Source organism: Dunckerocampus dactyliophorus, chromosome 7, assembly GCF_027744805.1.
Source record: "Dunckerocampus dactyliophorus isolate RoL2022-P2 chromosome 7, RoL_Ddac_1.1, whole genome shotgun sequence".
NCBI lineage: Eukaryota > Metazoa > Chordata > Actinopteri > Syngnathiformes > Syngnathidae > Dunckerocampus > Dunckerocampus dactyliophorus.
In genome coordinates this window covers 19,832,951-19,845,027 of record NC_072825.1, presented here as the reverse complement: position 1 = coordinate 19,845,027, position 12,077 = coordinate 19,832,951, and the positions used below count along the sequence as shown (strand labels likewise).

At 39.1% G+C, this 12,077-nt stretch overlaps 1 protein-coding gene across 1 annotated transcript; it reads right to left on the bottom strand.

Annotated features, from left to right (window-relative positions):
- Positions 1-1,318: 1,318 nt before the first annotated feature.
- Positions 1,319-6,172, bottom strand: LOC129185598 (protein NDRG1-like). The gene is made up of 12 exons (XM_054782867.1): positions 6,010-6,172; positions 5,706-5,811; positions 5,376-5,496; positions 5,229-5,291; positions 5,078-5,138; positions 4,176-4,262; positions 4,034-4,090; positions 3,793-3,959; positions 2,306-2,405; positions 2,190-2,225; positions 2,054-2,105; positions 1,319-1,963 (listed from the first exon to the last, which is right to left on the bottom strand). Exons 1-12 carry the CDS (start codon positions 6,058-6,060, stop codon positions 1,731-1,733), a joined length of 1,134 nt encoding a protein of 377 aa, XP_054638842.1. The 5' UTR covers positions 6,061-6,172; the 3' UTR covers positions 1,319-1,730.
- Positions 6,173-12,077: the final 5,905 nt, after the last annotated feature.

Below are 12,077 nucleotides of genomic sequence, written 5' to 3'. Positions count from 1 at the left end.
TCTTTCTTCAACTGAACGTACATATTACTGTTTTAGTCTTAATTCACGTGCTTAAAACTACATCAAAATGCGTAATCTATCATGAGCGCTTCTACTGCTCCCCCTCTCTTATCCCCCTCCCTTCTGATGAACTGGACATGTTATATGTTACTGCGCATGTGCAGATTAATTCCGGAAGACGGGAGAGAAACAAAATTGTTGGCGTGGTTTGGAGAAAACTGATACGGACCCCAGCGGAGTGGAGGAGAAGGTGAGAAGAAAACAAACATTTAAAAAATCAAAACAACCGAAGATAAACTGCCAGTTGCTCTTGGCAGCAGCACAGCCAAGAAGAATCCAGTAATTTTAAGGGTGAAGCTGAGAGTGACACAGCACACAGATGTGAGTATTAAAGTACTAAACCATGCTAAATGTGTCTTAATGTTTTTATCAATTACAGTAAAAGCGTTGAGATGATTCACTTGTTATGTAATTAGCAACTTGAGCTGACAGATAAGGAACAGATTTCAAAAGCCGGAAAAAAGTGGCCTAAATTAGATACTCATCTTTTGTAAAAATAGAAATTAAAATACATTGTTTTTAAAAACCTGTTGTCAGTGCAGTACATGTGTGGAGGGCCCCAATGACTGGGTTTGCCTTTTACACCCAAGCACAATACAACAGCACACAACTAAAGATCTTATAGGGCCCTTAAGGATTGCCACAGTGGATGTCTCATGTTAATAAATTCATAGGAGATTCCTCTCATACATTATTCATCACAGCATCGTAATACAAACAGGACGCGTTGTAATCAAGATGCAACCCACCCACATCTGGAAAAAAAATTAAATAAATGTGATTTTTAACGCTTTGTATCATTAATTCATTAATTTTCATCAACCCACAGGTCTACACACACAGCATCACTTGTTTCTGCGCATAGAGTACATTCATTCACGCAGACACACATACACATAAACCATACGGTGACCCTAATTTCGTGGTATATGTATGTTTCCTGGTATTTGTCTGCAAATTACTACCACCACAATGAACTGTTGCAACAACACAAAATTGTCCTAATAACTTTTATGTTAGGAACTGTGCAGGGATGATGACAAACAGGAATACATTTTTTTATACATTATTTTATTTAATGCAGCCCATCTGGGTAAGAACTAAGCTTAAGATAAGACTATAAGCCATTATTAAAAACAACTGTGAAGCTGTGCCAGCTGGATGGTGCGTTCAGCCGATGCTTTCCATGAACTGTGGGGATGAAATACAAGAGTGCAGACCACCATCTAGTGGTACAAAAAAGAAACACACTATGAAGTTCGTTTTCATGATTATTTATTGAAATGTCGTATCATTTTATGACTCTACAGATCAAACATTTTTCATGCTACATAAAACATATACATTTCTATGAATAACCTCCTGATAAAAGTGCAAAGAAGTCATGAAAAATATATTTTTGCATGTTTATTTTACTCATATAGTCGTACAGCTAATTGTTGCATAAACTAAGACCATATTTGAGTTGTTTTTGTCATTGATCAGTAAATAAATCGTCTGCAATCAGTTGCAGAGAATGAGAGAAACTGCATTGTGGGTTAGCTATGGCTGTGACCTTTTGAGTGCAGATAAAAGGGCGTGGCAGGTGGAGAGAGGGTGGAGCTCGGTAAAAACAGGTGTGAGGTATCATTTAACTTCAATGAGATACGTGTAGTGTGCTTGTGTGTGCTCTAGCATGCCACTTCAGTGGACTTTGAAATCATGCGGTCCATGTTACTGTTGGAGATGCTCTCCATGGAGACATCAGTGTGGGAGCGTCCACGCTTCTCCTCTGCGCCGTGTGAGTGAATGCGGCCACGTTGCAGTTCATTGGTGTGCGCGCGGCTCCGAGGGCCCTCCACGGACGAGATGCTGGAGCTGGAGGTCGTCCGTGACCGGAGCCTGGTCATACTTGCACTGGACACTATGGTTAGAAAATGTTTCATTAGTGTATTTCAAGGGAAGTTATATTGATGAATTAAAGTTATGTAAATTGTAAATTGTTGTGACATACAGTATCCCAGGCCTTGGATGAAATATTTCAAGGCTTCAATCACTTTGGCTGGCTGTTAAGGGACAAAATATGCACACATTTAACATGAATTTACAGTGGAGAGCCACTGCAGTGACTATTAAACATACTAGCATACCTGAGCCACTTGAGGAAGTCCTCCACAGTCAGCCATCTAGTGGATCAAAGCGTAAGAGTTACGTTACAAGACAGTATTTAACAACAAGGGCCTACTTGTTCAGTGTTCATCGTTACCTTGAGCAGTGTGGCCTTGGTTGGGTTGAGCTTGGAATTGCAGTCAACCACGACCTCCACAGCTGGAGAACTGTCTCCAACAACCAGCAAAGTGGAGCATCTGACACAAAGGAAGATTTACTGTAGATACTCTAGATAGATATTGTGAGTGGTTCTTTCCTGCAACAATGTGCCTCCATGTTTAAGTTCTGCTTTAACATATGGAAAGCAATGAGCCACGCCTCCGTGTCTGTTAAGTAATCAAACAGAGGAAGGGCTAGATCGCTTACTCCCACTGCATCTTTCCAGCATGATGCATGTTTCCAACAGATTGTGTTGCAGCATGATGAAGATGAGTATGGTGCGGAGCACACAACCGCATCAAACACCTTTGGGGTGAACTACAATGGGGATTGTAAGCCATTGTGACATCTCACTTCAAAATTGCACAGTTGTTTCCAGTATTCCCAGACATTTAAAAAAATCTAATAATATTCCAGTTTAAGTTCTTGGAAGTGTCATGACCATATGTCCCAATACTTTTGGCAATACTGTGTACACTGACTAAAATTTTGTGTTTAACCAACTTTGCTGCTGCTGCAGACATTTTAAAGAATACTTTTAAAGAATGTTTTTGGTTCCTATTATGGTTATACCATACACTGAACAGTTTTATAAACGGTGATCGGACAATAAGTCCAATTTGTGCAAAATGTTAATTTGTACAATATTGACTGTTCTTTAGAACTTTTGCAGTTTGTTCTAACAAATTTTCTGGTGAATTTCAAAAGCAGTTCTAAATGCTGGGGTCGAGCGGTCAGCATGTTGGCCTCGCAGTCAGGAGATTGAGGGTTCAAATCTCCATTTGGGCATCTCTGTGTAGAGTTCGCATGTTCTCCCACGTACACACCTCCTAGTTAGGTTGGTTAGTGCCAGGAAAATATGGTTTGTTATTGCACTTATAAAATGTTTTGTGTCCATTATTTCATTTGATTTTACTAATATTAGTTATAATTATGCACGAACATACATATGCATTTCTAATAAGATACACATTAATGCCTGCCTGAAGCCAGCTGGGATAGGCTCCAGCTCACTTGTGACTCTCATGAGGACAAGAGGTATAGAGGTATAGAAAATTCTAAATGCTCATAATGTAGCACAGCGGCACATGTAGTAAGCAGGTCGAGGTTAGCATCTTTGCATGTTCTGCCTGTCCTTGCGAGGGTTTACTCCCACATCCCAAAAACATGCATGTTAGGCTAATTGGAGACTCATAATAATTCATATATGTGAATGTGAGTATGAATGGTTGTTTGTATATACAGTATGTTCCCTGTAATTGATTGGTGACCAGTCCAAGGTGTACACTGCATCACTCTGGGATAGGCTTCAGCTCACTTGTGACCTGCATGCATGCATGCTGCTAATGTGAATTACACAGATTGAAGCTGCTAAACAACTTTTATCCATAGCTCTACACTACAAGTCCCCATAGTGGTTCTTACTTGAGGGTCCTGACGTTGACGTTTCCTCCTTCAACAGGCCTCTCCACCTCAAGAGCGTTGCGACTGTTGTAGGCACGGAAGAACTGACCCACATTGTGTTGGTTCATTGATGTGGTGATGTGGTGGCGGTATGTGGCTATGAGGTCATGGTTGGACTGGATCTCATCCTAAAGTCAGTTCAAAGTTAGTTAAAGCAAAGTTAGTTGAAGCACTATTTCATCAACTCATCATGGCAAATTACCTTTCCAAATAAGTGAGTGATAATTGTGTCAGGGAGGGTGTGAGTCCATTCAGTAATCTGTAACAGAGGCAATTAAATATACTTTATTCATAGCTCAGCCAGTCATGACTCTCACACAAACCCGCACACACACAGTGCTGACCTTGTTTGCGACAGCATCTATTAATCCTTCAGCATTGGGGTTGATGTTGATCAGAACCAATCCGTCTACCAGGTCAGGGTGATTCAGCTAAACACAGACATGCACACAAGACACACAATTAGCAGCTTTATAGGCAAATCTGGTCGAGGCCACACACAAATGATAAAAAGCAACAAAAAACATCTGTCATATTGTATTTTTCAATATTTTTAAAGCAGGGGTCTGTTTGTTGGTGAACTTAAATGCACCATCTGTATAGGTTGAATTGAGGCAACTGGAGTCTTCTTATTTGTTTAAAATGTTTCACCTTTAATACATCCATCCATCCATCTATTTTCTATACCGCTTGTCCTACCTTTAATACATAATGCTTTTTAAAAAAATTTTAGGTGTGGAGTTTCCCTATCTATGGCTCTATACCCCTTGGGGATGGACACAGTAGAGTTGTTGATTTTGTTGCCTGGCGTGGCTGATATTGTATAGTAATAGGTTGTTCCCCTGCTCATTAGTGGCCACTCTTCCTGTGGAATGAGATAATATTTTGTCAGGACATTGTTGTATGCAGATGATAGGAGATGGTGCAAACCTCCCCCTCTGTTTAGAAAGCGCTCCGCCACCGGTAATGACTATCCAGAATTTGTACATTGTTGTCCTCAAACTGATCTGAAGAAACCTTTTGGATTTTGGACTGCTCTTCAACAAACAAGAAGACTTGAGTTGAACTGATTGAACTGATGAAACCTTTAAGGATCATCAAGACCTGGATGACTGAGACTCTACACAGACTTCAATGCATAATGGATACCACGTACTTTATAATGTAGTTGTAAGATTATTTTTACATCAATATTGTGATATTACAGACTCAAATTAAGTTAGAAAAAGAAAAGTTGAGGACTCACAGCAAAATTTGCCAAAATGTAGGCACCTGCTCCAACTCCCAGTCCAATCACACTGTGCAACCTGTTAATCACATTCAGAGTCAGGACCTGATCTAAGGTATTAGTTGGAGATTATCATGGTAAAACATGAGGATTATCAGGTCTGGCTCACCCGAAGTGTTTGAGCACAGCAGGCAGCACTTCGGACAGCTGGTCCATGGTCGGGTAGGAATACCTGAGAAGTCAAAAGTCAGTATTTATGATGATATGTAATTATCCAGTAAAAATAAGCCTAACAATAATAATGAATACTACTTACGTTGTTGGGAGAGTTTTGGCCCCCTCATGTTGTCCTGGCGCTTCAACATGACAAACGGGGAAATGTCTGATAATTTCTTGCATGTCCTCATGTGTGAACAGAGTCTCGAAACATGATTTGTCTGTAGAGTGGCACAAAAACGAAGTGATTCATTTGCACCACAGTCACTCGTTAAAATTTAGATGCAAATATGTAAACCATTTTCCAAAACTCAGTAGTTGTTGATTAAAAACTGTGTCATGATTAGATATAATATGTAAACAACATACAGTAGTTCCATGATGTTGCTATTGAGGAGTTAAGTAATGTGCATATGGAGGTAATACATACGGTTCAGTCCAACATCATGATATGTCAGGATGACTGGGCGGTTTGCCTTGGGTGTCCCCGCCATGATGCAGTGGACTTTCCCATACTGAGTGTCGACATGCTCCTCCTTAAATAAAGAGAGAATATTTCACACTTTTAGATGATAGACAGATGATAGATGATTTAGATGATAGGAGAAAGATTGTCGATTGTGTCCCTGGACAAAACAAAGGCATTCCTGGTCCACATAACAGCAGAAACCCGAGTCAGTATGTTCCTTCACATAAATATAATGTGACGATGCTCTCTGTGTTATAGTACTTACAGTGATGTGGGGCTCAAAGACAGAGTCGCACTCATTCTCTTCCAGAACCATGGCTGTTGATGCACAGAAGATCCAAATGACACAAACAAAGGAGACTTCCAAAAGACTTGTAGTGCACAAGTAGGCAGGTACCAATTCAGGATGTGTGACAGAGCATTCGTTTGAGCTGCTTTATATACGCTCTAGCCCTGATCTGCCACTAAGCTCCAAGTCTGACCTGGCTCACATGTGGCCAACTGGCCCCTGTTTTAATCTCACCTCAGGCTGCTTCTGTCCTACAGAGCCATCATTGGACGTCTACCAAGAATTAATAAAGCACCAAAGATCACAACTTCATGTTCTTCCTGTTTAATCTGTATGCATCTGATAACACAGAGATAACTCCTATACATTCATCATGAATGTATAGGAGTGCAATTATGCATGAATGATTCATGCCTGATTGTTTCATTTCTCAACTGGTTTTACTTGAATTATGACAAGGCCATCACCACTTTTGTCAACCTTATAATTCGTCTAATATCTATACAAACAATGCAAACAAAAGCCAAATGATGTGTCACTTTCAAGTGTCGTTTCATTTGTTGTGTTTACCGCCTACTATAAATAGGTAGCAAAAGTAAACAAGTTCCATGCGTCAGCCACACGTTCAGCCAAGCCTTTAGCGGGTCATTTCCCTAATCTCAGTGTGCCATCTGTTGCTCACGGAAAACATTCTGCTTGCTGTCGATGAGCCGAGCTTGACACTCTATACTGCTAAATAAGAAGCTAAAAGCTAATGTACTGTACTGTACACTTTAAATCCTTTACATGTTCTTGCATGTCACTGGGCATAAGCAATGTTTCTTAAACACCACTACTGCATGGGTGTCCAAAGCCAGTATCAACCTGCAGCTTCTGACACATTCTAAAAATTACATTCATTCATTATTAATTAAATATACTATTTGATATTTCACTCATTTGCTTTGTCACCTGTAGCATATATTTTGGCCTACATTGAATTGGTTTTAGTATGTTTAATGCACAAAATGCATCAAAGTAGCCCCTCCTTCCTTCAATTTTTCTGTGTGTGGCCCTCGGTAGAAAAAGTTTGGACCTGACCACACTATACATACAGCACGTATGTATGGTGTGTGGCAAAAACATGGTCAAAGGCAACTAATGTTGTACCTGAGGGAGGGCCTGACTCACAATCTTTGATGTAGTTCATTCATCTCTCGGTCTGTCTTGGCAAGACGAAGACTTAAGAAAATTCAGTGACAACCAAGACTGACTGCTAAATTCAGTTCTTCTGTCCATATAGCGTACTTCCTCTATCGTGTTGTTAATCCCACATAAATCTGAGGGGAGTTTTGCATTTTCTTAAGAATAATTTGATCATACTTCAATTATTTATGCTAACTGATGGATTTTTAGAGAATAAAAAGTAAATTGAATTTTGAATCTTTCATTAGACATAAAAATTTATATATGCAAATGTTCATGAAATTATATTTATTATATACATTATAAAAATAATATGACACTAACGTGACAGAAGTGTGGACTTGAGTCACGTGACTTCGACTCCAGTCACAATTTTGATGACTTTGGACTTAACTTGACAATATCATGAAAGACTTGCAACTCGAGTTGGACTTTGACATCAGTAACTCGGGATTCGACTCGGACTACTTGAGATTTTCAGTGAATGCGTTGAGTAAAATGTGCTCCCATTCAAAGTATTCAACTAAATTGATCATTTTTGTGTAATTTCCAACAAGACGATATATTTTCTCGTTGAATCTGCCTCACTGAATGCATCTATTAACATCCAGTCAGGTTTAAGAACAAACAACAAATGTGTGGATTACACTTCTGTGCATTGACTAAATCCGGAATGCTTTGTCAGCACTGTTTTTCTGTGACCAAGTCTTACCACATGGGTCTTATTTTATTTAAAAAATGAAACAATTCAAAATGCATTCATTGTTTTAGTCAAATGTACAGTGATAGATTGTTACATGGCATTTTATGTGGGGGACAAACAGTGATTTGAATTGTAAAGACTCAATTGTAAAGACTCAAGCCTATGACTTCGGATTTGACTCGACCTGTCTTGTCTTGACTTGACTCGAAACTTACTTGACCTGACTTGAGACTTGCTTGACTTGAGACTTGCTTGACTTGACTTGAAACTTACTTGACTTGCTTCCACCTCTGGCCGTAGATGTTCAGTATCAAAGTTGTGGGTCTTCTTTCAGATTTTGGCAAAGTGGTGACGCATCCAAAAACCTTTTGTCATTTGAATTGAGGATCTTGGGATATGCACTTGTCCAACTTCTGTAAATCTATCTACAAGATCTTTTTAGATCTTTAATGACCTGGTCATTAAAGACTGGTCAATCCAGTGATTGTTGTCAAACAAACTATTTTATGCTGCTAAAGGAAAAACTGCTGCTGCAATCACGTGTGTTGTAATTTTTTGTCCTTTATTTAACCAGGTTAAAAACTCACTGAGATTAAAAATCTCTTTTACAAGAGCAACCTGGACCAAGCAGCACAATAAAAATCCTTTAACATATTAAAAACATACTACAGACAAAACAGTTTACATCTGCTCATAATAAAACACTGTATCGTGGAGTTAAATAAAACAAAACAACGGCTTTTGTCCAAACCTTCTAACCATGAAGTAAAAGTGTTTAGAGAGGCTAGCTCTTTAATAGACAGCTTACTTTGGAGCTGATTCCAATGTGAGAGGCCAGAGGACTGAAAGACCTTTTTTCCCAGTTCGGTTCTCACTCTGGGGACTGAGAGGAGGAACCACGCTTGTGAGCGTAGACTATAACTGGTAGTCGTAGGTTTGTCAGTGATGTGTGACTGTAGACGTGATGGAAGCAGATCTAGTAGTGATTTGTAGATGAAGATGTGGCTCTACCAGCGAATTAAACGGTGTAATTGGTACATCCTGCTGCCTTTTGTGCAGATGGTACGGCTTCAATTCCTGGCCTGGGTCACAAGACCCCGTCATTGGAGATGTGCAGTGCTGGTCCTAAACTGGGACAAATGGGAGTGTTGTGTCTGGAGCCTGATCATTCATGTGATTGGCTTGCCGTGAGGCAATAATTTTTTCGAGCCTATATCTATAATTCTGATCCTGTGGAAATGAGAAAAATCCAGAGCAAATTGTGCACCCAATTCTTGTTTTTATACATATAAAAGATGTACGTATAATCATTGCACCCTGGAAAAAAACTGTTCAAATAAATCCAGCCAACCAACCAAAATGAATATGACATGTATGCCCATGATGAGCGTATCAACTGTAAATGGATTGAAAAGCAAATACTAATTATATAAAGTTTCTGTCACATTGACCAGAGGCAAAAACAGATGCAAAAAATAAGGCTGTGAAAATGCCTGGATAATTTACACTATCAGCTGTCCCAGTTGTACATCCCTGTTTTTGGTTCAGTGCTAAAGTCAAACGTGCAAAATACAGACAGTAGCAGCTGGTTGAACGGAAACAAAGCAGACCGTGCTGCGTCACCGTCTTTAAGATATATGACCACTGCTCCATCTTTCTCACTCACACACACAGAGTTGTGAGAAGTGTGCTGTAGGTACGGCAGGTAATCCATTTAGTCGCAAAGGGCAGCAGATGGGTCGTACTCAGCCTCAGGTCAATGTGAAGCCTTTTTAGCATCAGTCTAACCCTTACGAAACACTGGCCTGCTGGCCTAATTCATCAGTGACTGCTGTCCCACATTTTTTTAGCCATGTTAATATGCCAGGGCAGTGTAAACCTACGTTACCTGTTACACCAACATTGGTCGAGGCTTTGGTTGTGTGCATGCTGACTCACTGAGAAGGCTTTAAAACTACAGTGGAACCTCCTGTGTTAAATGGCCTCAAAGCTGTGCATTTTTGACCTCCAGAACAAGAAATGGAACTTACAGTGATACAGGAACGGGGTTGATGCTCAGCAGGGTTGGCCGAAACTGCAAATGTTGATATAGTTCCGATACCAAGTAAATGCAGGGCTAGTATTGCCAATACCAATACTGATAGCGATTCTTTTGAACAAAATAAAATCAATAGTGCAAAAAATGTAACTACAGAAAAATAATCACTATTGGCTCTTGTCAAATCCTTTGGCTTTCTGTCCCCAATGTCCTCCTGTGTCCAAGAACCTATTCTCTGAGTTGGAAGAGAGTTATATGAGATGTGACAGTATTGACAATGTAACAATATGAACAGTACAACAAAAAACAATATACAGTATTTGGTTTGATCCCCCCACCCTTATCGGTCAGTAGCCTACAACATGAAGAATACAATTACTTATGTAGTGTATAGACGTCCCCCGTTTATCGTGGTTAATTGGTTCCAGACACGACCTCGTTAAGTGAATTTTCGTAAAGTAGGATTCAACACTAATAAATTTAATGTTTTCTTAGAGCATAGAAAACCTGTTTATGACTTTCTAAATATGATTTTTACCATTATTAGAGCCCTGTAGACTATTATTCTTTGTTTACAACACATTGCTCAACTGAAATGCGCAGGCTACAGGATCACTGCAGGGACACAAGAGACGGCCTCTGCTAGCATAGCAAGCTACCGAGATAACTAGTTAGCCTCCAATTTACTTATTCTAAACTTAAAGTGTTTCAAACGGACTGGGGAAAAAGTACAAAGTAAGATGCCAAATCCTTACCACTTCCACATGGAACGGGAGGAGAACTTAGGGGAGAACTTATGTCGTGTCAGACATGCCATAGCTGACTACATGCAGTGTGAAGGTGATCTAATCTAATGTCATGTAACATTACTGACACCTATTGGCCAGAATACTACGTATAGATTGTCTTTCAATATTTTTTGACTAATAATAGTCGCTAGTCAACCACAAAACGGAAGTGATTTATTCATTTTCAAAAAACCGAGATAGAGTGAGGGAGCGATGTGTCGAACCGCGATGTAGCGAGACATGCCTGGTACCGGTAATTGTAATGGTTTGATTTATTTGAACATTCTTTTCACTTCAGTATACATCACATATCACAATTCACAATTCCACATGTGGAAAACCTTGGTGACCCCGATATAACTAATAGTACACTTCATCTATGTGATTGGTATCGGTATCAGCCGATTTCACACATGGATGATTGGTATCGGAAGCATAAAACCATGATTGGAGCATCTCTAGTTTTTATTAGAGTTTTAAATGTGGAATTTTTTTTGCATGAATACATATAAATGATGAATGAAAGGCATAAATGAACATTTTAGGTCACTGAAGACTTGATTCTAGATGTGACTGAAAACAAAGGTGGTGGTGGTTGCTCTCGATGCCATGTTGTGTCTTTGGGAACAATTGCATCTTCATTGAAGGTAAAAGTAACCTTAAATGTTCATTTATCCCTTCCATTCAGAATTTATGTGTATTTAGAATTGTACAACTATAAAAACATGTTTTGTGTTAACATTTTTGAGTGAAGTCTTGATGACATCAAAGACAGGCTGACTTCCCATTCCGGTTGCCACTTTTTTTTCCATTGCCATATTTTTTCGCTTGCTAAAAAGATGCTTATGTGGCATAAATTTTGGATGTTAAAAACACGCTAACCAGGGCAGACGCAAACCGAGGTTACATTTCGGGATGTTACTTAAATTGCCTGTACAGTTAATAAAGACATTTAATGATTGTGGCATTCTGATACTACGGTGTTACATGACAATATTTCCTGTTTTCAAACTACAACAACTTGGAAATAAACCAACTTTATGAAATAGATTGAGTTGGACTTTGGAGGTTCCATTTGAATTGTAGAAGCTAACCTTAAGAATAAGAATTCAAGACTAATGCTACACTAAGTAAGTAAGCAATTAGGTACCTTGCTTCCGTCAACAATAAACTTAATATCTACTAAATAAATACAGTAAATAAATAAAACTTACAATTCATAAATGAGAATTACAGATGCACTTTAAAACCTTATCACATTTAAGGGTTTAATATACAGAATGTAAGAAAAGTCAAACTTTTTGTTGTGGACATTATGAAGTACCCTAAT

Coding starts and splice junctions, on each gene's coding strand:
- LOC129185598 (XM_054782867.1), bottom strand. CDS start 6,060: ATGGTTCTGGAAGAGAATGAGTGCGACTCTGTCTTTGAGCCCCACATC. Junction 2,226..2,305: donor CCAAGGCCACACTGCTCAAG/GTAACGATGAAC, acceptor TTGATCCACTAG/ATGGCTGACTGTGGAGGACT. Junction 1,964..2,053: donor CATCCAAGGCCTGGGATACT/GTATGTCACAAC, acceptor TTCTAACCATAG/TGTCCAGTGCAAGTATGACC.